At 42.7% G+C, this 26,780-nt stretch overlaps 1 protein-coding gene and 1 non-coding gene across 3 annotated transcripts in view; one reads left to right on the top strand and one right to left on the bottom strand.

Annotated features, from left to right (window-relative positions):
- RUNX2 (RUNX family transcription factor 2) overlaps positions 1-26,780 on the bottom strand; it is a 231,878-nt gene that overhangs the window by 29,857 nt on the left and 175,241 nt on the right. For both annotated transcript variants that reach the window (XM_065912303.1, XM_065912302.1), the window contains one exon: positions 9,481-9,642. In XM_065912303.1, coding sequence (XP_065768375.1) covers positions 9,481-9,642 — 162 coding nt within the window. The remainder of the gene's footprint in view (positions 1-9,480; positions 9,643-26,780) is intronic.
- TRNAE-UUC (transfer RNA glutamic acid (anticodon UUC)) lies at positions 26,068-26,140 on the top strand. Its single transcript has one exon. It is a non-coding gene; the product is annotated as a tRNA-Glu (tRNA).

Below are 26,780 nucleotides of genomic sequence, written 5' to 3'. Positions count from 1 at the left end.
GGATCAAATCCTCAGCCCCTGCATTGAAAGGCAAAGTCTTAACCACCGGACCGCCAGGGAAGTTCCCTATCTTCTTTTTTTTTTTTCCTGTCATCTTTTCCACTAATGTTTGTTCCATTAAACATTTACTGAGCACCTACTATATGCCATAACTGTGCTAGGTTATAAGACTACTCAAGAACGTGTAAGGCACAGGCTTGTCCTTGAAGAAGCCTATCTCCTATGAAAGGGGGAAAGCATGTAATCTAATTATTATTAAAGGAAGATACATACACATCAGAGGTGTGTCCAGTACAAAGATGAGAAATGGATGAAAGAGTGATTTGCTTGGAGGAAAGTGGATGGTTGGAAAGAAGATGCCTAAGAAGGATCAGTCTGGCCCTGTCTGGCCAGTGCAGAAAAGTGGGCTGGCCTGAAACCGGAACAGCACAGCACACTTGAAGAACATCAAGCATTCGTGTGACATAAACAGCATCCTTTACCTAGAAGAGTTGCGTATTTGGGGAGGCAGCTAAGTAGCCACATAAATGGATTGTTATTTTTAGCTGGGCCAGTTCAGTACCTGAGTCAACAGGAACAACCACCTAAATAGTAAACGTTCCTATGAGCAAAACCATTCCTATGAGAAGAAAGCTTTCATTCAAAAACGGGCCAAAGATAAGGAAAGCCATAATCTGGGCCATTTGGTGACAGTGGCTGAGACAGAGGAAGTGTTCCCCCAGGCAGGAATGCATGAAATGCTTTCTAAAAAGAAATATCACTAAGTCAGCTTCTTCAAGGACAAGCCTGTGTCTTACATGTTCTTGAGTATTCTTACAACCTAGCACAGTCATGGCATGTAGTAGGAGCTCAGTAAGTGTTTAATGGAACAAATATTAGTGGAAAAGGAAATGGCGTGGTAGTATTCATAGGTGCAGGGAGAATGGCCTGGATGTTTTTAAAAATTTAATAACATCCTTACAATGGAATATCATTCGGTGGTAAAAAGAAATGAGCTATCTAGCTCATATAGAGGAATCTTAAATGCATAACCCTCAGTGAAATAATCCAGTCTGAAAAGGCTACATGCTGTAATGCCAATTATATGATATTCTGGAAAAGCAAAAATATACAGACATTGAGCTCCCCTGGTGGTTTAGTGGTTAAGAATCCACCTTGCAATGTAGGGGATGCTATTTGATCCCTGGTCCAGGAAGATTCCACATGCAGAGGGGCAACTAAGCCCATGAGCCACATCTACTAAGCCTGCATGCAGCAGTTACTGAAACCTGTGGGCCCTAGAGTTCATGCTTCACAACAAGAAAAGCCACCGCAGGGAGAAGCCCGTGCACCGCAATTAGAGAGCAGCCCCCACTCTCCACAACCAGAGAAAAGCCAGCAGGCGGCAACAAAGACCCAGAGCAGACAAAAATAAAATAAATTTGAAAAATATATACTGACAGGAAAAAGATTAGTGGCTGCCAAGGGTTAAGAGGCCAGGTGGGGAGGGATAAGGAGATAGAACACAGGAGATTTTTTAGGGCAATGAAACTATTCTGTGTGACTCTGTAATGGTGGATACATGGCGCTAAGCATTTGGCAAAACCCACAGGCGGATACAACACGCAGAGTGAACCCTATTGTAAACTATGGACTTTAGTTAGTAATAATGTACAAATACTGGTTCATCAACTGTTAACAAATGTACCAAACAAGAGCAAAATGTTAATGACAAGAAAAAACGGCTGGTGCAGATGGTGTGGGGGAGGGATATAGTAACTCTATACCTTATGGTCAACTTTTTGGAAATCTAAAACCCCACTCTAAAAAATAAGCATTAGTTTAAAAACAAATATATATGATAGTATGTTTCTACTCTTTTGAAGAGAATGACATAACTTAGTTCTTCCACTAGCATTTATCAGGTCAGACAAGCTTTCTTTACCAAAAAGTCCTAAGAACAACAAATCTCTGGACAGACATGATCCCTGAAGAATCTCTGAGACAAGCGGTTGGACAGTTTTGAGTAATTCACTTACACGAGACCATGGAGGTGTAATAAATTAACTGACATATCTGAGAAAGATGCAAAGACTCTTTAGTGACAACGAAACCAAAACTCAGGTTTCCTCAAGTTCAATTGCCTCCACCCTCACATGGATCCCGGTGAACCACAGAAGCCACGGCGTCATTCGAAAATTAACTTTAATACTTTTGCTGAAGTTAGGTTCAAGCACCCAAACTTCTATGAAAAAAAAGGAATTACAGCAAATCTTTCACTAAAATGTGTAACTACGTTTTTGCCATCCCTGCTGAAGCATGATCACTTTCATTACTGAGTCTTTTCTCCATGTGTGGGTGGCTATACATGTTATCAAAAATAAATCCTCAACGAAAACAACTGACAAGAACCACGTATACGTTCACAGTTGAACCTTGTACCCAGGTTTCATCCTGTGCTTTGGTAGCTCAGTCTAGCTACAAATAACAGTAACTAGTCACACAACCAAGTTTTGTCAACTTTGTGAGCTGGGCTAACTATCCCTAATCGATCTCGTAGATGGAAATCATTGGAAATCAATGGAAATCATTCTTGTATCCTCAGCATCAGTAACTCAAAATTTATGCTCGGCTGAGATCCAGGGATGCCCTTGAAATTGGGCCTACAGCAATAAGATAAAAATATTCTCTGCTTGTGTCAGAAAATATCCTATTTCTAAAGAAAGCAAGATGAGTTTTAACTCACAGAAAGCAAAAATAACCCAAACAATCACAGTCAATATTATAGGGAAGAATATTGAATATTCACTTGGTAACACAGGGCTTGCCTTTGTTTAGGGTCCATTAAATTTAATAACTTCCCCCTCTGTGACTTTAAACAGAGAACTTCTTCAAAATAAGAGTGGCTCCTATTAAACTTAATTACTTGCCCGTGGCTGAGATGGCAGAGGTGTGTCTACCAAACAGGTAGGTCTTAATAAAGGAGTAGTTCTGTAGTAAAAAGTAGATGGTCTAGTGTTTTATTATAGTTGCTTTACCTTTCTGATTTAATTGCTGGAGTTTTCCTTTTAACCTCTCTGAAGGCGTCACTCCCTCCTGTGAGTTAAGAGTGGCCCTGCTAAAATTAATGTCCACATATACTTGGCACATTACTGAAGCTGCTGGTTTCAAACCCTCAAACCAGAGGAACTGACGGAAACTCAGCTATAGAAGGGATATTTAAAAATGAACTACATCAAACATTGCTGGCTTTGAAATGACATGAAACAATTCTGCCGATAGACCTTAAGTGATCAAATGGAGTTTTTCCTCTACAATTTCTAGATTTTGTGGAAGTAATAAAATAGTTTTTAGGAACTTTATTTATCAGACTAACCCCTATTCTGCTGACTTTTGGAAATATTATAGTTTAGCAACTAAGATTCATAAAAATGGAGACATCTTAGTCGTCCTGTACAGTTGATTAAGTGGCATTTGTTGATATTTAAATATTTTGAAAGAATAAATTCAAGACTGCTTGCTTAAACAGAAAAAAAAAATCTTCAAAAAAGATTATAGTTCTTAATGCTGTCTTATGCAAAAATAACCCTACAATTGTAGAGAAAAAGCATCATATAACCTCTATTGGTCTCTCCCAGGGTACCCAAGGCAGACAACATATAGTATCCTGTATATCTAATTCATGTATTTTACATCTCTAAGAAACCTCCTAAAAGGATCACAGTGGTCCACGGGTACAATGACCAAGACCACAGAAAAAAATGCCAAAGAGCAGCACAGACTTAGGTTAATCTACGATACTTTAGGGCTTCCCTGGTGGCTCAGCGGTGAAGAACCTGCCTGCAATGCAGGAGATGCACGTTCAATCCCTGCACTGGGATGATCCCCCGGAGGAGGGCATGGCAACCCACTCCAGTATTCTTGACTAGAGAATCCCATGGACTGAGGAGCCTGGCCAGCTACATCCACAGGGTCACAAAGAGTTGTGACTTTCAAGATACGACTGAAGGGACTCAGCATGCATGCCCACAAGATACTTCCAGAGTCTATGTACCCTAGACTGGTTGGAACCAAGAAGTTGATGATACTGACTTCCCATTACCTCACCTCCAACCAATAAGAACATCCATAAGCTGATCATGCCCTGTTCCTTGCATACTATAAGATTCCTCACTACCCACCCCAGGGCAGGTCACACAGTCTCAAGGGCATTAGCCCACTGTGGCCCCCTTTGCCTGGCAAATAAAGATATTTTTTTCTGTTTCACCCACCCACCCAAATAAGGTACTTAACTTATATGGGTGAGATGGGAGGAGTTATTTGCAGTGAATAAACCTATGTACAGTCTCTGTTAGAAGGCTAACAATAGCTCATACTCTGACTCATAAGTCAAAGAATAAGATTCAATAAATAGCTAGACATCTTTTTGTAAGAGTATAATTACATAAAATACATTCTGAAAGTCAGTAATTATTTGTCTACATACTATTTTTTAACAAGCTCCAGAAAAGTAATTATAATCTTTGTGTTAAGCCTCACAAGTGCTTTGAACATCAAAAATGCCATGAGTGATAACAATATTATGATGATGAAGCCACGTAATGGTCTGGTTTGTTGTCAAGTCTTCCTGCCTTCCCACACACCTTGCTCTGTAATAGAATCAGTGAGAAACAACTTTGGCTACCTCTGTACGGTGAATATTCTTTTACAATCATGTAAGATGAAATGAGATAATATATAAAATCACTGGGTGTTCAGGGGTACTACTTAAATCCAACTATTATGTGATAAAGCCATATTTATTATTGTAAGTATGGTGGGGAGAGGAACCAATCCCTCAAGGGCTTCCTCTGCACTAGATCCCTCTAGACTGGTTTCTGTTTGATTTTTATAATTCAGCTGGATATGAACTAAACTCAATACAATAAGGTTGACCCTATCAGTCAGTTATAGGGCTTCCCAGGTAGCTCAGCTGGTAAAGAACTTACCTGCAATGTGGGAGACATGGGTTCAATCCCTGGGTTGGGAAGATCCCCTGGAGGAGGAAACGGCTACACACTCTAGTATTCTGGCTTGGAGAATTCCATGGACTGTTACATGGGGTTGCTACTTAAATCTCAATTATTATGTGATAAGGCCATATTTATCATTGTAAGTACAGTGGGGAGAGGAACCAATCCTCAAGGGCTTTCTTGGCATTAGATCTCTCTAGACTGGTTTCTGCTTGATTTTAATAATTCAGCTGGATATAATCTAAACTCAATACAATAAGGTCAACCCTATTAGTCAGTTACATGGCAACACTTTATTGTTCAGCCATAAACTTATAACTGCTGCTACTGTTCTTCTTATAATACCGAAGGCTACTCAAGGTTAAAGAAATATTTCCTGAATCTTGGAACTGCCCCCTGTAAACTTTGAGATGTGTGGTTTTGTATCTTTCTTTGCAGTAAAGTAGGGATTGCAAGTAATAGATCTTTATCATCTTATTTTATTTACTCCATGCTTCCATAAAGGATTTGGAGGAAACTACAGAATGTATAATTTGAGCAAACTCTGGGAGATAGTGGAGGAGAGAGGAGCCTGGAGTGATGCAAGACACGGGATCACAAAGAGTCGGACGTGACTTAGCGACCAAACACCACCACCACCACCAACAGGACATGTATACAGGCTTCCCTGGTGGCTCAGTGGTAAAGAATACACCTGTCAATGCAGGAGAAGTGGGTTCAATCCCTGGACTGGGAAGATACCCTGGAGAAGGAAATGGCAACCCACTCCAGTATTCTTGACTGGGAAACTCCATGGACAGAGGAGCCTGGTGGGCTACAGTCCAATGGGTCACAAAAGAGTTGGCTACAACTTAGTGACTAAACAACAACAACAGGGTATGTATGGTAGAGTATCACTGTCATTATTGTAATTCATTAAGTTTGAGCATTTGCAGCCACACTTGATAAATGACTCAGAGGAAAGAACAACAAAAAAGGAAGTTGTAAAACCGTATTCTCTGAAGGTCTTTAAATAGATTAAATTGTGGTATTTCTTTGCAATGGTCTTCTCGGATAAAATGGAATTTCCTTAGGAATAGTCCTTTCTGAAAGATATTTCTGGTGACTTTTATGCTTATGATCCCTTGGAAAAGAACATTAGCATGCCTAATTACATGTAAGTGTAATTTAATGTTTTCTATCTTCTGACATCCTAAGTGAATAGTTGTTTTCTCTTAGTGCTTTATTGACCTTTTGTGAATGCCTCCCAATTTCTTCAAGCTCTATAAAAATTCATAGTTAGTGTATGGGATAATAATAGTAGTGACAAATATTTATTGAGTACTCTATGTATTAGGCACTGTTTTAAGTGCTTTGTGAATGTCATATAGTATTAACTTGTTTAAATATTTCATGAATTTTTTTTGTTTTACATATACTGTGTGACCATCCATTTCATAAAGCAAATAACTCCTTTAAAAGTTTAGATTTTTATCAACTGATTCACTTAAGCCAGGGCTTGCCTGCAAGTTATATATAGACATACAATTTTTACAAAACACTTTCAGCTCCTTAATAGCAGCTACAATCTGTGTGTGACACATATGGTGCATCAGGCCTGCCCAAACACTTTACACCTATGCATCTCATTTAATCCTCATAGTAACCCTAAGAGTAAATATTATATCCCCGTTTTACAAATAATAAAAGTTTCCAAGAAGTGAGAAACTTGCCTGATATGAGTTGGAATTCAAACCTGGGCCTGGACCTCCACCCTTACTGTGTAAGTGATGAAATGTATTCTTTCTCACCCAAGCTCATATGAGAATGTTTTGATTAGGGAGATGAGAACTGATTGCTCTACACTAAAAGAAAACAGGAACTATTCTGGAAAGCATCTCAAAAAGGGAACACAGAACTGCTTGGAGATAGTAACAGAGGTTAAAACTTTAGCTGTCCGTGTTATAGAGACATAGCGTCCTATAACTTAGGGACACCTTTTGATACTGAGGGGGATAATAACAAGACAGAAAGTATGCAATGTGGTACCTGAGAATCTATGAGACAGAGTCCTGTCCAAGGAGTGTCCTAGGACCAGTCCCAAGGAAACTGGAGATGCGGCTCCCTCCTGAAGACGTGGTCCGGTAATCCACCAGGCAGTGCTCTGGGGCGGGGATGCAGCCCCACACCCAAGAGCAAGGTCAGAGGAAGCAGGACTCCTCTGGCTCCCTGACAGTTGACATCTAGTGCTTTCTTCCTGATTCACTACATGCTGACAAGAGGATTTTCTGTTCTCTTTGCTCTCCTGTTTACACAGAACCTCCCACCCTGGCACCATGTTACTTTGCCAGGAACAACTCATAGAGATGTTTGGGGTGGGAGGAAGAAACTGGACTAAACTCGGGTTTAAACCAGTTTCAAGCAGAAGCCCGTTACTACCTTTGGCCTCAGATTAATACACAGCTGTTTAACAAACCAGTTTCTACCTCCTCCGTGAAATGAGAAAAGCTGTGTCATATTCGTTCATGCAAATGTTTTCAGTAGATATCATTAAACTGCCTCCAAATAACCTAGCTGCTCCATATTATACATGCTAAATGATAAAATGCCATTTAGGCAGCTTTTTTTTTTTTCAGTGTCAACGGTTTTCCCATTGAATTCATATACGGATATACCTCAGAAAGAAAATGCTGGAGATAAATGTCTCTAAAGCTGCCATCTCTCCCTGGGTTTTTTTTTTTCCCTCCAGGTAAAGGCCAGAGGACAAACAGCTTCAGCCACAGAGGGTTGGACAGACAGAAGCCCCAGAGAACCCTGAACAGAGGCAAGTTTGCACAAATCTGTCGTGGCAAACTGTCACTTGGCCCCATGGAAGACAAAAACAGACTCATTCTAAAATACATTCGGGAGGACCAGAACTAACTCAACACCATCCAACACTGTCCCTGTGACCCTGCATCAGCCCTGGTTACCCCTCTGTGCTTCCCTCATCCTTTCCCGTGTCCTTACTTGACGTTTGCCTAAAGGAGGGAGTTGTTCCAGAAAAGGGAAGTGATCACTACAATTCTATACTCTGCAGATTCCACAATAAATATCATGTGATTCATGACAATAATAACAGCAGTCGGAATGAAAGGGGGTCACGTGGTTTTCCCAAGACTCTGGAGGTTCCCGTCCCCCCGACCCCTGCTTTCCCTACTCACCCCTACGGGAGTCCGTCTGTGGCAGAAAAGGTGAAGGCCTTAGGACCCGAGAGCCCCTTCCTGCCATTCGCTTGAGAAACAAAGCCTTCCCTCCTCCCAAGTTGAAAGAAATAAAGGAGTCTGAGCTAATCGCAACCTGCAAGCCTGCGGGCGGCCCATCAGCTTGCCAGTGGTGCACCCCGGCGGAGCAAGTACCGGCTTCGAGCTTTGCAGAAAAGGAGAGAGGGAGAGAAAACAGAGACAGAAACACAAAGAGAAAGAAAGAAAGGCATTAACCTGGCCAGGAGTCACACAGGTGCACGGAGCCCGAACGCTGAGAGCAGTGTCGGACACAGAGGGTCCGACCGCGTGTGCTTCCGGCGGAGGGGCTGGGGGGCGGGGCGGGCTGCTTGTGAACTGATGGGGTCGGGCTGCGGTCCGGATGCAGGGGTATACAGAGATTTTTTTTTTTTTTTTCTTATTCACAGGACTCAGGGTTGACCGAGAGCCTTTAACTTTCCTCCACTTGTCAATCTGACCTCTTCGTGGATGCTCTCTGGTTCCCAGGGACAAACGCTCCATGAGAGGGGGGAGGTGCGGCCAGGATGTTGATCACACACACCCCCACCATGAGTCACAGAATTTCGTGATGCCTTGGGAAGAGAGGATGGTGAGCCCCGGGGGGCTGCCACGTTGCGAGCAACAGCAGTGAGCTGTGTGATTCATGGCCCTGCCTGGGTCTCGAGTTGGCTGCTCAGAGGCCGCAACACGTGGCCTTTTAAGCCTCTTGCAGCCTCACTGTCCTTGGAGTGACTCTGTGTCTGTCTGGCGGGGATCTGAAGTGTGCAGTTTCTCTGTCTCTCTGAACTGGCTACCTGGAACTCCTGGGCGTTTAAGAGCCTCTAGAAACGGAGGGCTGTGCCTTCAGGCTGCAGTTTGGCTTTCAGGCAGATGTTAGGAACAGAAAGGAACGCAAGCAGAGGAAAGCTGGGCGGGCGGGCACAAGACCCTCAGGAGAAGGCCCCAGTTGGGAGACAGTGCCAACCGAAGGGGATGCAATTCCGCAGGACTGAACCTTGGGGGCACTGAGTGTCATCTTAGCAAAGGATGCCATGTCTGGTAGAGACTCAGGCTCTTGACCTCAATTTAAGTTCAAGCCCTTGCTAGCCCCATAATTCAGAAGACCTGGTTTGCAGCTGTGGGACCCCTGTCCACAAGCCTCTGACAGAGAGTTTCCTGTGAGCGTAGCTGAGACAGCTGGGGCCACCCTGCAGCCCCAGGCCCACCCCTGCACCAGACTGGGCTTTGAGATCAAGTGTGGTCTTTACCTGAGATGCGCCTGGGCACGTCGGTGATGGCGGGCAGCCCGGTGCCCCGCGTGGAGGACAGCGGGGTGGTGGAGTGGATGGACGGAGGAGTCATCTGGCTCAGGTAGGAGGGGTAGGACTGGTCATAGGACCAGGGCGGGGAGGACTGCGCCTGCCTGGGGTCTGGGAAAAAGAAGAGAATCCTTAGCACACCAGCCGCTCTGGCCTACACACACAACCCCAAACTTAGAAAGGGTAAAGCAGTAAAAAAAAAAAAAAAAATCAGACTATACAAGGACGACGAATTTCCCACAACCCCACCCTTGCAGGCCCCGTAGAGCACACAGCTTTCTAGACTCCGAGTCTCTATGAAAGTAACAAAATGCATCATGCGTAAGGACTATTTGTCTCCCTCACACATAAATATTTCTATTTGGAAAGACTAACAGTCACTTAGAAAACAATCTGCTTTGGGTATCTTCACAAAGTTGAACTCTATTTTCTTTATTTTTTGTGTGTTTTTTTAAATTTATTACTCCAATGAACATGTATTACTTATTTCTTTTTTAAAAATAAATGTTTGGAACAATTTACTCAATTAAAGAGCAGGGAGATGGGTGCCTTTTGCTGCTGCGCATCCAGTCAGTATTCTTCAGAGATGCTTTCTGGTTTTAAAAATGCATGATTATGTGATTTTAGCAGTTTTACATCCCAGGCAGGTCAGTGGGGATGAGGAGTTTGGGGCAGAGATGAGCACAGAGGGGACAGCATGTAAGTACAGCAGGAAAGAAAGGAGCCAGTTATGTTGGGCTTCCCAGGTGGCTCAGTGGGCACAGGTTCGATCCCTGGGTCAGGAAGATCCCCTGAAATGGCAACCCACTCTGGTATTCTTGCCTGGAGAATCCCCATGGACGGAGGAGCCTGGAGGGCTATAGTCCATAGCGTCTCAAAGACTGAGCAAGTGAGCATGCACAGTTATGTTATTCTGATGCTAAAGCTACCCTGGAAAATAGCCTTTAAGAAAAAAACAAAACTTCAAAACCAACCAAGAACAGAAAAGCTTTATCACCATCTAGTTTCGATGTAAAGCACATGAGTTTCTGACAGGAAGAAAAAGACCCAAAACACAACAGGGAAATGTCTTTAATCCTATTGGAATCTGTTTAAACGATGTCACATGTTTGGAATGTGGCCTGGAGTTACCTACAGTCACTACAATAATAAAAATAATGGGCAACCAACTGGTTAGAGTGAACCGCTGAGAATTAGTAATCTCTTTCAATGTATCTCTAACAGAGTTTCTTGGAGATACACACAGAATCATAAGCTAATTTCTCTTAACTTTTTTTTTTTTTTTGGCGAAGTTCACTTTTTCCTAATTTTAAAAAATTCCAATACACCAGGCTGTTCTCAAAATAGCTTTGTTTATCAGAATAGACATGGATTTTGGAACATGTCAAATTAGGTTCAAGTTCTGAGACTTATATTTCTAAGCTGTGTGATCTTGGGTTAATCACTCAGTGACTCTGAACCTCAGTTTCCTCATCTGTATAAGGGGATGGGAAGTAATAATATCTGAATCACAGAGATGTGGGAACTGTATGAGAAAATTATGCAGAGAGGACTAGTGCAGGAGATTCTCAGCGATATTAATTCTGGCCTTTTAAAAAAACTTTTGGTGACACAGGAATTGTTTCATGATTAAAACACACCTGAATTAGAGCTAATCCATTTAGAATAGGTTTAATTTTTAAATTATTCCCATATCACCTATCAGCCTCTAAAAATGAAAAGCTCGATTTTTGAAAACGATAAATATATTTGAGTCAATTCAGGTTTATCTCTACAAAGAAAAAGTGGATAACAAGATGTGGTTTTTTTTCTAAGATCATTCTTTCTTTAAAGCCAGTTTTTCTGCACAAAGCCATTTGGTTTCAGCTATTTCTTGTTTATTTGTTCAATTCAGAAACAATTTATTTAAAGACTATCTAAATGGGACATACTTTTCTTGACTCAAAATAATTAAATACATCTGGATATTTATCGAATGTTTACTGTATCAACAGATATATAGAAAAATTTCATCCAATTCTGTTTTAAGGAACATTTACCTGAGTTTGCAATTTGAATAAAAGTATAGTATTGTAAATGGTTCACAAAGGCGTTTCCTTCAAAAATTGGATGGATATTTAATCATTCACGTAATGAAATTTTGTGCTTTAAAATGTTCAAGGCTGATATTGTAATAGATCGGCAACATTTCAAACCTGATCCTTGTTATATATCTGATAAAGATATACTTCCTTGCTTTAACCATTAATGTCATTCACTATTCAGATAAATGGTAAATGATCTTCAGATGGAAAAAGATACATTCCTTACAACATCAGAAAGCAATCTCACAAAGACAAGGCCTTCCCTCAAGCACCATTTTTAATAGACACAAAGGACAAGAACCACACAGAAAATGAGCAGGGCACACAGGACTCAAATAATCTAACATCACCAGATGACTTTCTGAGCAAGCAGTTTCATCTGTATCTCCACTCCCATACTGTAGCACGTTACCAGTAGTATAGGGCTCTCTGCCTAAAAGTGGGGGGAAATACAAAGAAATCTAAAGAATGACTAAAATCACTGATGTTTAGACATGTCACAAAGGAATCAGGGGACTTAGCTTGAATGGAAGATACAGCTTTGCATTTCTCCTTAAGCTGAGAGGCAGCTCAGTACAACGGGAAACAAGGGGCCTTTCTGATGAGAGGATCTGAGTTGGAGTCTCAGCTCTGCTATGTGTGAGCTGGATACCTTGGCTGTACTAGCGAACTCTCTGAACCTCAGTTTCCTCGTCTAGAAAATGAGGCAGCACAGCATGGTGAAATGAACATAGCCAAGAGTTCAAGTGCGCCAGTTGAACAGCCAATTTGGGGCTTGAATCACAGCTCCCCACTTTGTTGAGCAAGTCACTTAGACTCTGAGGGCCTCAGTGGCTTGCCTGCAAAATGGGAATCAGGATGCTTATTAGGGCTCTGAGCATTTACACGAACTAAGCTTTATCTAGTGTGTTGTCTGCCACTCTTGGCACATACAAAGTATACAATAAATAGAAATGATCATTGCTGTCTGTAAAATGAGTATAATTATAACTGCTATCATTTTTGTTTACAGAATTAAATGAAATGACACAAGAAAAGCCTTTTGATAACTCTAAAGTACTATATGAAAATGATCATTATTCTCTGTGGCAGCTCATGTCACATGGCCAAGGCCCTGCTGTGTGACATGGGGTGTGTTTCTTAATGTGGCTAAGTTTTAATTTCCTCATCTGTAAAATGGGTATGATAATACAGTCTCAGAGAGCATCATAAGGATTAAATAACAGAGTGAATGGCTAATCACTATTCAAAAAAATTTAAAATCTGACTCTAGAGGCCAAAAAAATCAAAACATAAAACAGAAGAAATACTGTAACAAATTCAATAAAGACTATAAAAATAGTCCACATCAAAAAATCTTAAAAAAAAAAAATCTGACTCTAAACTATCCAGCATGGCTGGGTTGTCTACTGTTCGTCTTAAAAGATGTTCCAGATCAGACTCATCACAATTCAACATAATGCCTGGCACACAGTAGGTGCTCAAGAAACAAACACTGCACAAACCTCCCGGGGTGGCTGGAGTGAATAATGGGATTTTATAAAGAAGTAGTAACTAGTCTTTCTCTAACTTCCCCTTAGGCTATAAAAGAACTTGTATCAAATGAGGTTGGAGCTTTGATATAAACTTCCTGACTGCTGGAACACACACTTGCACTATCAAAGGCTCACTATCCTTTGAGTAGAAGGCCTTTCTGAAGATTCCCAGTGTTAGCAAAAAGAACTTCTCACTATCCCTAAACAAGCGAGAAGATCTCTCTTTGCTTTCTGTCTCTCAAAGAGTAGGCTGCAGGCTGCAGGCTGACCAATCTCTCTTTCAAGGTCACCAGCCTAAGATGGTGATAATGATTCTATGATAAAGACCTACTTAAGGAGAATAGGACAGGGCTTGGCAACTGAACAACAACAAGGAGAGTTACTGAAGAAAAACAAAACGCAAGAACCGCCATATGGGGCTTACTAGATCTAGTCTAAGGAATTTTGAAAAGGAACTGCAATCTTAAAAAAAAAAAGGATTGGTCTCCAAATACCCGTCTTTCTCTAATACCCTGTGAATGAGGCCTCATCAACCCCAGCTCCCCCATTTCTGGCCTGTGGTATCTTGGACAAATTATATAACCTATCTGACTTCAAGATTTCTAATGTGTATAATGGGGATAAATAAAAAGACCTCCCTCCTAAAGTTGTTTTAAAGATTAAATGAGGTCATGTAGGAAAGAGCTTAGCACACGGAAAGAACCCAGTAAATGTTCACCACTATTAAAGCATCTCCTTTACTGAGCCTTCGTTCTGTATTTATGTTTCCAGCCCATAACCTCTTATTCTAGCAAAAGACCATTTTTAGAAAGCTTCCTGCAGTTCTGAAGTCTGCTGTTTGGAGACTATATCTGAGACTATATCTGGTCGCTTCGATATCATTTAACCTGAGTCACGTTCCTTCTTCGTCCTAGCCTCTCCCAGACCAAGAAATCCTAATCTGTTTAGTGTCTTTTCTAATACTGTATGTGTCAACTTTTTTCAAACTGTTAGTGGGGGAAAAAATGACTATAAAAGATCTTGACTTTCTAAATGCCCAACCACTAAGAGAATGTAATCTTATAAATATATGATTACACCATATTTGCTTTGTTGTGGACAATTATTAAGGCTGACAATAGAGAAAAGTCACCCTAACCTGATCTCACAATGATTTCTGAACTCAACTTCCTGAAGAAACCTGAGACTTCTGAGATTGACTCTGAACTTGGATGACTCAGAGCAGGTGACAGATGTTTTTAGGCATCAATCCTAAGGTTACTAATAGGGAAAAGTGAGTGTAGGACCTAGGTCTGAGACAAACCTACTAATTAACCATTAACGAACAAGAAATGATCTTCATCTACCTTGGGCCCCACAGGGATAGTATAACACATTCCTTCCCTATGCTCCATCCAGAGTTACACTAAAAGTCTTGTCAAGTCTATAGGCACATGAAAGGAAGTACCTTGCCCTTCCAATCCAACAGAAATAAGAATATCCTTGATGTGGGGGTCTCAGAGGCTCAAGGTACCAATCACTGTCTTGTTATCACATCCTGGGTGATCTGAAATTAACTATGAGCACCCATGAGTTTTCAGAAAACAACTGAACTCTATTTCATAGACATTTTCAAAAGACATGAAAACTGCTGTTACACTTTAGTTTTAGGGTGCTCTAAGAACAGTAATCCAGTACTTTTCTATGGCAATCTGCAGAAACAGCCTCAATATTATTTTATTACTCTATTCTGAACATTCAAAGCATTGACAGAAGTTTTTATATAGATATGATCACTGAAAAACAAGACCTTGGGTGCTGGTTTTTTTAATGGGCACATACTCTTTCGTGTTTGAGAAACCTGAAATGTGAAATAACACATGAGCATTTTAATAGGATTCCACCCCTATTTTTTCCCAAGCTTCTCTCCTATCACCTAAAAGGTGTGTGTGGGTGGGGTGGGGGTTACTTAAAGAGAGATCATAATCAAGTTTGACCTGTAACATAAACTTTGAGAGAGAAAATCAGGTCTTCCTCATACAATGGGCAGCCATGCTCACAGCAGGATGTGACTAATCACAATGACTGAATGGCAGAGAAGACCTAGGGCTGAGCTCCTGGAGGTTCTGGGGATGACCCAGGAGAAAAGAGCCCCCAGTCTAATGGGGAAGCACGCTCGCAACTACCACCTGGCTTCTGAGGTCAGGCTTATTGGACACCTCAGATCTACAGCTGCACACTTTCAGAAGAAACTGTGGTCTCCTCTGTGTCAGCAGACCAAGTCTAGTTACGAAAAGTGCCGGCTAAATAAAAAGGAGCCAGCCACGTCACTTAACAAAAGGAACCCCTTCAGCTTCTAGTTGGAGCAACGTCTGTTGGATGAACTTTTTAAAAAGACACCAGAAAGGCAGAAACTATTGGGTATAAGACAGGCTCAAGGATGTTTTGTACCACAGGGGGAATACAGCCAATATTCTGTCATAACTGTAAACAGAAAGTAACCTTTTAAAATTGCAAAGAATTTTTTTTAAAAAAAGACGGGACTCCCCGAGTGGTCCAGTGGTTAAGACTCTGCTTCCATTTCATGGAGCACAGGTTCAATCCCTGGTTTGGGAACTAAGACCCCACATGCCTCGAAGCACAGCCAAAAGTAATTAAATAAAGAGTGAAGATATAAAAAATAAAACAAGTAAATAAATAAAAAGACACCAAAATCCAGGGACCTGCATACACTTTGCACTTTCTCTCCCAACTCAGTAAGCTGAGCACGAGGTTCTTATTTATTATTTAGCTCTCCCTTTCTCCCCTTCAAGTAACAATGGTCTAACTGCCACCCTTAACAGGGCTTTCAGGATGGGGTGGGGAGAGAAGTTTTTACATGGCATTCTGGTGAGTCAGCAAACTATCCATTTTTCTTATCATGAACAGCTTCTGTACACCTACACAGCTGTGAGACGGTCTAAGGAATAGATTTAAAAAAAACAACAACAACAAAAAAACCCAAAGACATTTCTTGCTGTGTAAAAGCTTAGACAAGCAGGTGGGGAGAGTAAGACTAACAGATATAAAACGACAAGTAATTCAAAAACTGTCAAAGCATGCACCTGTGTTTTTTAAAAAGCTCTAAAGATAGACATGAACCATGTTGCACTGATATCAGTGTGGATCTTATAAGATCTCCTTCTAGGGCGGCGCTCCTTTGGCTTAGGCTACCTGGAGATTGGGCATATCTGCCTTACATCCTACAGACCTCAGAACATAAAAGTACTGAAGAAAACATCCCCAGGAGATGCTCAGAAATTGATGCTACTTGGGGGAGAAGTGGTTCATGCATCTCACGTGGTCTTTGTATCAGGCAGAAATGGAGACAGGCATTTATTTAAACCGTGGGTGTGAGAAAAGCAAGATCTCTCCTTTGAGTTAGACCATAGTTTCTGAAATTTAATAATGGGTGTGGGGAAAATGAAGCAGGGTCATGCATTTCCTGAAATGATTTGTAAAGAGTCATGGGATCTAAGAGTACCCAGACTTTTCAAATGACTGAGACACTACATTTCAGGTCTACACACTTGAACTCTGAACACTTAGGGTCATAATAAGAGAGGAAGGGGGAGGCAGATGGTTAGAAGAAAAAAAAAAACAAGCACTGTAGGTCAATTAAAAAAGCACCAGAGGAAAAACAAGTAACTTAGGAGAATAGGCAGAAGTCTTTTCTTAATGAATAAGATAAAGTGGGGCGAGGAGAGTGGGCAGAGAGCTTTAGAAAAGCCCAAGGAGGAAATTCCCTGGGGATCTAGTGATTGTGGCTCTGTGCTCCCACTGCAAGGGATGCGAATTCCATCTCTGGTTGAGGAACTAAGATCCTGCATGCTGCTGAGCCAAAAAATAAAACAATTTTAGAAAAAGAAAAAAAAAGCCCAGGGAAAGGTACATATGGAAACTCAGGAGTTGCTGTTAACAGGCCCCCTTTGGTAAACACTCTGGTCAGACACCTACAGGTGTGAAAGGAGGACTGTGTCCTAAGAACTGCTCGCGACAGGGCACACCTTGGATGCGGTGTTCAGCTTCACGCAGAGACGGGAGGAGACTAGTCAATGGGGCCAAGCCCAAACCGGCACACAAGTGGCTCCTTCCTGTTTGTGCTGCCAGAGGGCTGCTGGGTGACGTGGCAGGACAGTGGCCAGCGGTTCCTGCCCAAGCCATGCGCCCCCAGGGAGCACCTGCTATACTCGGGGAGCATCACATTCGAAGAGCATCATATTCCCACCCCTTCTCCTCTACCCACTTCCCCCTCAACAGCAATCAACTCGGGCTGGAAAAACCCCAAATATTTCTTCAGAAAACTGGGGTATTTAACACGAACTGCGTAGACAGTTCTCCTGAAGATTTTGCCTCTCCGTTGCAACCAGGGTCAAAGTCAATAATCTCAACAGAGGGAGGCAGATTTACAATTTCCTATCCTAGACTATTTCTGTCATATTACTATCATTCATAATACAAACATATGCATTCATTCATATTCATTCATTCACACATCCATTCATTCCCATTTCCTAACATTTATACTAAATGCTAAGTTCTATGTCTTCTCTAATAACCCTGCTAATAACTAAGTGGACATTTAGAATGTGCTTTCCCACTCACTTCTGGTTCTCTTGACCAAGGAGAAACATGGTCCGAAAGCAGGCTTCTTGGGATGCAAGAGGAACCCATGGATGGGGGGACTCTGGCACTAACTGTGCAATCAAACACCAATGATTCACCTTCTCTGCGTGTCGCTGTTGTCAGGAGTAACATGAGAATGGATGGCCTCTAAGATGTTTTCCGAAGATAAAATGCTATGATTCTAACCACCTGAAAAATTGGGTACCCTACGACACTCAGTCCTTTCTGGAGATGGTAGCTGCACCAGAGATTACTGAAGCCCAGCTGAGCTGATCGGGGGTGGCTGTGAGAGGGGGCTGACACTCAGGGTGCTTCTCATTGCACAGCTTGTGAGCCATGTCAGCAAAGAAGACCTCAAAAGCAGGATTCTGACCCTCCATGTCCCCAGTCGCGGTTCTCTCCAGCTGACCAAGGTGGCCAGAATCACTTGGCAGAAGACCAATCCAACCAATTCACAGAGCTTAAGACTGAAATTTGAAACTCTACTCAATGCTCTGATGGTGATCTAAATGGAAAGGATATCCAAAAAAGAGGAGATATATGTATAGCTGATTCACTTTGCTATAAGGTAGAAACTAACACAACATTGTAAAACCACTACACACCAATTTTTTAAAAAAAGACTGAAATTTGACCAAAAAAGCAGCAATCTGTTTGGTAAAACCAGATACCACACAGGGTACGCCACGCACAAGGCATCAATGGGAGGAGAGGGACTCCGTGAATCTCCATGAAGCTTAGGAGACAACAGTGGAAGAGAAAATGAGAAATGATTCGGCTTAAGACATCACAACCTCTAACAAAATATTAAAAGAAAAACCAGAAGGAAGCTAAGACAAGGTAAAAAGAAGTGTCTTTTCAGTGTCACCAATTTGGGGCTGGAAGGAGCTCATCACTGTCCTAGAGAAAATGAGGGAATTTCCTTACTTAAAAGAAAAACCTAATAGAAGACACAAGAAGGTATACCATATGTCAGAGCTAACCTGGTCTCAGCCACAGCATATCCAGGGCCTCAGTGTAAAGGCAATAGAGGAAAGGAAACTAGTCACAAATAGGTAGGACCAGAACCTGAGAAATAACAGGGATGTGGTGTTGGCCAGGTGAAGTGACCTTAGTTCAAATCACAATATTGAAGTGAATGCAGTAAAGTCAAGTTCAATTCAGGCTATTAATGTCCAGGGGATGAGCTTATAGCAGTTGGGGTGTCACAGAAGGTCCCCAGGCATGGTGAGTCCTTTTGTCAGATAGATGATGCTATTATCTGTGGTTCTAAGAACTGTCTCCCATCACTCACTCATTCATTCATTCAGGAAATATTTATTGAGTGCCTACTCTGGTACTCTGCTAGGTTCTAGAGACATGGTGAATAAAGAGTCTGCATGCCCTCAATAGAGTTTACAATTTTGTGGGAAAGACTGACATTAATCAACTAATCATATAACTGTGATAAAGTGCTAAAAAGGAGATGTCCTTGGCATTGTAAGAATGCCAGGTTACATACATTGTAAGACTCCAGCCATGCCTGGAGGCCAGGAAAGGCTTCTCTAATGATGCAGTGATTAAGCCAAGAACTGAATGGCAAGCAGAAGTCTAGAGGATACTCAGGTGGGGTTAAAAGGGCTGCAGGCTAAGCAAACAGCATATTCTGAGTTCCGGAGACAGAGGCAGTACAGTTTCTTTTTTGAAGAGGTGAGAAAGCCAATACAAAAGGTTCAAAACAGTGTGAGAAGAGGGTGGAAAACAGGCAGGAAGGACCCAGGCTATGTAGAACCTGTTGGACCACGCAAGAGGTGTTGGTTGGTCTTTATACTAAGAGCAGTGGAAGGTCACGGGGGTGTTTTTAAGTCCAGGGTGACATCATCAGATACGCATCTTTTAAAATCTCCCTCTGACGACATCACGACAGAAACAGGGCAGAAGTCCAGCGCAGGGTTGGATACACAGGGAAGGGCATGTGGGGAAAACAGCAGCTGAAATGGGGGCCAGGGTGGAGTTCAGGAGATGCACCCAGGGAACCAGGAAGTGGCCGGAGGCACACAGCTGCCTCTGCACGTGGCCTGACCAGGGGGATGAGCCCCTGAGGGGCCTAGGCTGGAGCAGGTTGGCTCTGGGTGGGCGAGGTGAGCCCCAGGTCAAGGGCCTGGGGCCTGCAGCTGCGATCTGGGCAGGCTCCACCTCATACCTTCTGGTTCAGGGGTAAAGCCTCGGCCTCTGTACCTGTAACAAGTTCCCCAGGAGATGCTAACAGATGCCAGAGTTGGAGAACAATGGGCATGATTTTTACTGATGACAGTTAGAAAGGAAAATTACCCAACACTACTTGATTTAATCTTCCCTATCAAGAAGAACAATCTCCAAATAGAACGAGCAGAACAAACATGCTTAAGAGGAAATGAAGGCCCAAGACAGGTGAGGAGATAAGAGAGAGCAACCTACTGCTTTAAATGAATTCAAGTGTCTGCTCCAGGATGAATTATGCCCCACAATATTGCAAAAATGTATGGGGACTGGCAGATAAAGGGCTTCTATGTGACAGAGCAGGGTCTGCAAAGTTCTTTATATCAAGGAAAACATGTCTTCCTGGAACTCTTTTCACTCCTAATCTTAGGTTCCCTACCTGGGATTCCTTGTCCATATGACAGTTCTTAAAATATTTGAAGATAATACCTTTAAGTTTACTACATAATCATACTTTTACATTATTTCACCCCATCTACCTTTTCTGGAGATGGCATTGCTATTGGTAAAATCTAAATCGCAACTAGCATTTTGGGATCATTGCTTGCAGCCCACTAAAAACACTAGAGTCACTTTCAACAGCCTGTGTACAATCAACACTTCACACTTGATCCCCAAAGTGAGTATCAGAAAGTGGGATGGGTTCAACTAAAAGCTTGCTTCCTAGGATAACTTGAGCAATAGGTTAAGGGAAAAGTCCTCTGTTTGCTGTGCATCTTGACCTCAGCAAGGTACATACCTTACCTCTAATGGGATGTACAGGTACTTAAAAGGCCCACCAGAAAGTGATCATTGATATGGGTCATGGTCAGCTTTGAAAGAGAAACACCAGTGGTATATTTGAGGGCTTGACAATCCTAGTTACATTCAGCATTTTTAGCAAAGTCTTGAAGGATGAAAAGCAACTTTCCTAAACTTCAAGATGAGATGAAATTGGGAGAAAGAGTCAACATAGTGGATGAAGAATCAGAGCTACACATTAACTCTACGAGATGGAAAGAGGAGGTAAAAGTGACACAATAAAACTGGCAAAAAACAAAAGTGCAGCGCTGGAGTTGGTCAACTCCCAGACAGGCCTTGAAAGCAGCAAGCCTTTTTCATGGCCTGCAAACCACAGTGTGATGGGGTGACAAAAAGCCAACACAGTCCTGGGATGTATTAGCAGAGCACACGTGAACGCCTACCCCCAGATAAGACAGCGCTAGAGGGTTGTGTTTTCTCGAGGTGGGATCAGCCCTGAACCCTGGAGGAGACACAGCAAGCTGTGGTACCTCCATCTGCCACAGGGGGAACGGTTAAGGAACAGCCAAGAGCTCCCACCTACCTTCAGCCTCTCCGTGGGACATCTACTTCCCACATGAACTGAAGCTTGGTTTTCTCCCCATCCTTCCTCCTAACCTTCCCCTGGGTCACTGCTCTTTCTCCAAGGTCACAAGATGAGCCAAATCCTCTTCAGAAATTCTTCTGTCTTTATCCTAACCAGCCTCCAGAACATTCCCAGACATTGGCAAGTGGCTTCACATCTTTCTTGTTTCCCTGACTTGCACCAAGTCCTACAGAGTTCCACGAGAAATTGCCATTCCCCCCGACCATCCACCACGGCAGAGCCCACTTCTATTGACAAACTGCAACCTCTGCAGGAGACAATCACATAATTTGCTGACGGGTTCTTCCTCGCATCTCTGTCTTTACTTGGGTTCTCAGCGATGCTCAAAGTCATTTTCCTTTCCCCACCTGCTCACCTTGCTGACAGCCCCAAAGGTATATGCTTCTCCTAACCTTTTCCCTACATTCTCTCCACCTAAAACGACCTTGTCACACTTCACCTTCCCAGGACACTGACTTATAATTTCAGCCTTGAGAGTTCCAGAACCTCTTGATACCTCATTTTCTTTTATGTGTGAAAGAGGGTTCACAATACTGACTCTGCTGTGAAATCTGTCCTTTAAAGACTGTTACAGCCAACTGTTTTCAAACAGCTAAAAAAGCAAGTCCTTATCAAAATAAACAAAGCCCTGGAAAGAATCTGATGGTCTTTACTGGGAATGGTGCCATACAATTTTATTCCTGGACTACTTCTGCATATATTAAAATAAAAAAGAATGGAATGAAAATACTTTTCAAACTGATAACATCTGTAATATGATGTTGTTGCTATTAATATTACATAGTACAATATACTCTGACTCTGTTTGAAGTCCTGGGTACCCATCCAAAATTCAACATCAAAATATACCATCAGAGCATCCACTATATCCAACTGTATACCTTACTTGCCCCTCTCCTGGGTTAGTCCAGGAGGTTTAATATGTCGTTATTAGACTCCTGTTCTGATCATTCTGCCCAGAATCCATTGCAAAAAGGAAATAGGGGAAAGAAGGGTCCCTAGGCAACAAGTAACAGGGGAAGACACAAATACATGTATATAGACATATATGTAAAGCTCAAGCTAAAAAGAGAAAGATGATGCTTTGGGAACAAAGGAGAAAAAGCAACCCAGACTTCCTCTGGGCACAGTCCTGAAATCAGGCTAGAGATGGAACAGTCTTAAGGAAGGAGAGAGTGAGGTGTTATCAAAGAGATGGATTCTCCTTATTGCAACCAGATATTAACTGAGCATTATGTATTCCAGACAGGAGGAAATTACAATGACAAGATTCTGGAACTCAAAAACTTGATTTTTCTTGGAACATTACCCTTCTCATCTTTTTGTAAAAGCATAATAAAGCCAGAGCATCTTCATTTAAAAAGGGAATTTCAACCAACAGAAATCCAGAGACCTTTAAGCAGCTCATCTATGGATGATGTCAACAGTTGTGGGGACAACATGGCACATTGATGGCCAGCTCCTCACAGGATCATACTGAGCCTTATCCTTCAAAGCCAGCACAAGCTGGACCTGAACTCCACTTTTCCTTATTAGGAAAAGAGATCTGAACTTGTGCTCACTCACAGGACTGATGCTTCTTCATGATGATTGTAACGGGCAACCTCCTCTAAAGAGCTTCCCTGTTCACACATGTGCATGGTCGCAGCAAGTTTTCCTGGCTATTCTGCCCACAAGATCTCAAAGGAAGGAGGCAGGACAAGACTCCGCAGTAACCTCAGAAATGAAAACTCAGCACCACCCAAGTGAAAGAACGGTACTTCCAACCACCTATCTCGAGTGTGGTGATTTCAGTTCCTTAAGACAAAGGATGCCTCTAGGTGAGTAGGACCACAGCGGTCGAAAAGCAGGAGAGACCTCAGCGGACTCCCACTCCCCACATCCTACAGTTCTTCTCACCCGCAGTCATGCTTCCTGCTCGGTCAGAGTCATGTGCCCCTCGTGGGTTCATCCTCCTCACACCTAGAGCCACAGCCACTGCAGCCCCACCCACTCCACCTCCAACTCCCTTCACGCTAGAGAATCTCGGGGTACCGGGCACTCGGATAGGACGCTGTGCTCCCCTGTGTCTACGAGGCTTTGCTAATAAATGTTTCCGTGCGAGCCCGGCAGACTCAGGGCTGAGACAGCCAAATAACAACACCGGCGAACCCCAGCTGGCGGGGATTCTCCTTCACTGTTTTATTAATATGATTTATTTTACTTCAACTTTTACTGGAGGACAGTTGCCTTATAGCGTTGTGTCAGTTCCTGCTGTACAAAGTCAATCAGTGCTACATAGACACACATCCCCTCTTTTTTTGGATTTCCTTCCCCCCCAGGTCACCACAGAGCATACAGGAGAACCCCCTTTGAGCCACAGTAGGTTCTCATGAGTCATCTATTTTTACACGTAGTACCGGTGGTGTATGCATGTCAATGCCAATCTCCCAATCCATCCCATCCCCATCTTTCTGCCTTGGTATACATTCGTTTGTTCTCTTCATCTGTGTCTCTATTTCTGGGATCCTCTTAATGCTTAAAGGAGGGTGTTTGCCAAGGAGGGGAACACAGAATCAGACTGAAGTTGGGCAGAAACGACTTCACTTCAGTCAAGGTAACCATCAATAAGACCACATCATTCTACATGATGCCTGCCACATCGTTTTTTTTTTAGAGATACCCCTAAAAAGGTTACTTCGAGTATAGGTTCATATATAACTGTCCATTAACGATCAAAAATAATTATGCTGCCTTTTAAAGCATAATTCAGATACTCCTAATGCATCATTTTTATGAACATTTTTGTCCCTGAGGGTCCTAAAAAATATCCGAGAGAGAAAGAAAAAGACATTGGTCCTTAAGACATGTGTCAGACTGTCAGCAACCTGCCCAACTCAATGGCCACGAGACTGGTTGCCCACTAAGAGTCTGGAACCCAAAGTCAACTAAACTAGCCCAGGAGCCTAGAGCAACACATTTCTTGAAGAGTTCTTTTCTTCTACCTGCAAAAAATCATGCTTTTCACAACTGCTTTATGGCTTCAGTAAGAGCTTTGTGTAAAACTAGTCTGTAAATGGTAAAGAGCTGCACAAATAAAAGCCTGGAATGGGAGCAAACAGGGACAGGAGAGAAGTTCACTTCAGCCTCCCAGAGATGCTGGAGGTTGAGTGCATAGGACCCTCCAGCCATGTGAATCTTGCCCTAACTCCTGTATCAATGACTCACTAGAGTGTAGGTGGGACTTTGAGCAAGTAATTAGCCTCTCAGACCCTCAGTTTTCACATCACCACCTATCTCATAGACCCGTTGTGAGAAATGCCTGCTACACCATATATAGTAGTCACAGCAGTACTGTCAGTACGCAGCAGCTAGTAGCAATCCACTCAAATAGGTACTAGAAAAAAGATTTGAGCCAGAATAGTAACAGGTCACCCTTCCTGAAGAAGTCAAACACCTGCTCATTCATTCTTCACCAAACCTCAAGTCGCCAAGCCGTGGGCACCACCGAAGACAGCGGGGACACAGAGATCAGTAAAACACGGCCCTGGACTTGGAAAGTTCAGCCTGATGGAGGAGATGGACATGTACACAGAGAATTGTCACCATGTCCAGCAGTGGTGTGGAGCATTGGACTTGACTTGGGTAGGCTGGAAGAGGCCTGACAGAGGTGCCAGCATTTGATCTGAGTTCTGAAGAAAGAGGAGAAGTGCAACCAGGCTTAATTCCCTCCCAGGCTCCTGCTGCCAGTTCCTGAATGATGACCCTGCTCCCGCCCCTGCACCCTCAGGACCCATGCTTCACAGAGCAGCCAAAGTGAGTTCTTAAACGCATGTGAATAAAACAGATGACTAATGAGAGCCTACTGTAACACAGGGAACTCTGATCAGTGTTCTGTGGTGATCTCAATGGGAAGGGAATCCAAAAAAGAAGAGACACGTGTATACATATAGCTGATTCGCTGCGCCGAACCGTAGAAACCAACACAATATTTTGTAAAGTAATCATACACCAATAATTTTTTTTAATGTGAATCAGATAATGTCATTTGACTGCTTCACATCTTTCAATAATACCCTTCTGTGCTCAGAATGGAACCCACTTTCCTGAACAGGGCCTGGAAGACTCTCCGTTATCCAGCCACTGCCCACTCCCCTTGTTCACTCCACTCCACCTGCCGGGACCTTCCTGTCCCCTGAACACACCACACTTGCAGCTCCCTAAGAGTTTTGGCCTGAGTTCCCCTTGGCCAGAAACTCCGTCCTCAAAGCTCTCCAAAGAGCCCTTTCCCAACTTTCCAATCAAAATTAGCTTCTGCCCTGCTCTCTCTCTCTCTCATCCTCCTTTCATTTTCTCCTTTCATGTTACTATTATCTGAAATTATTTTGCATGAATGTTTGACCTAATTGCTGACTATATGTCACCAAAACTCGAGCCCCTGGCAAAGAGACACCAGACTATCTTGTTCCCTGACATCCCTGCCTGGCAAACAGAAAGCACTCAATAACTACTTTTTGGAGGAATGAAGAACAGCGTGGCAGAATGCCCACCCCAAAGGTTAGACGGATTTCCCAGTCCACCAGGGGCTGGGTCGGCTTTTTATTCCCTCTAGATGCAGCTCACCCATCCAGAGAATATTTTGAGTTTAAAAACAGTGCTTATGGGGAATTCCCTGGTGGTCCAGTGGTTAGGACTCAGCGCTTTCACTGCCGAGGGCCTGGGTTTGATCCCTGGTCAGGGAACTAAGATCCCACAAGCTGCATGGCGTGGCAGAAATAAATAAATGAAAAATAGTGCTTATCATGAGCAATATCTCCTGACATAGTTATCACCACTGTTATTGCCACATTCTGAATCAAAAGTGGATATTTTTGACAGACTAGGTGTTTCCTAGCACCCAGAGACAGGCAACAGATGTCTGAAAGATTAAAAAAAAAAAAAGAGGTACAGAGGAAGCAACTTCCTCAGGAAACTATGGGGAGGCCCTGGGCCCTCAGGCAGAACAACAGCCATTTAAGACCTCGACAGTGACAGGTCAGACGAGCCCTGCAAAGAAGCCAGCCCGCTGCGTGCCTAGGACGCTGAGCCCCAGGAACTGCAAGAAACACTAACATGAAACATGGAAGGCTTAGGGCTTCCTCAATTTGTAATTCCTAACTTCACGTCGCTCTTCTGGGAGTTCAGCTTGCCTTTTATGCTGGCAAGTGGGAGCTCATAGTGACTATACAACCATGATCACTACTAAGAAAATAGATTCTTCTTAAAGGAATCTAGCAACACACAAGCTCCGAAGACCATTTTTAAAGAATCAGTCATTAGCAAAATATAATTAGTAAACAGTTAAGGATCAAATTGGGCTTCCCTGATGGCTTAGTGGTAAAA

Source organism: Muntiacus reevesi, chromosome 20, assembly GCF_963930625.1.
Source record: "Muntiacus reevesi chromosome 20, mMunRee1.1, whole genome shotgun sequence".
NCBI classification, from domain to species: Eukaryota; Metazoa; Chordata; class Mammalia; order Artiodactyla; family Cervidae; genus Muntiacus; species Muntiacus reevesi.
Note: the sequence above shows the minus strand (reverse complement) of the source record. Positions and strands in the feature narration are given on the sequence as shown.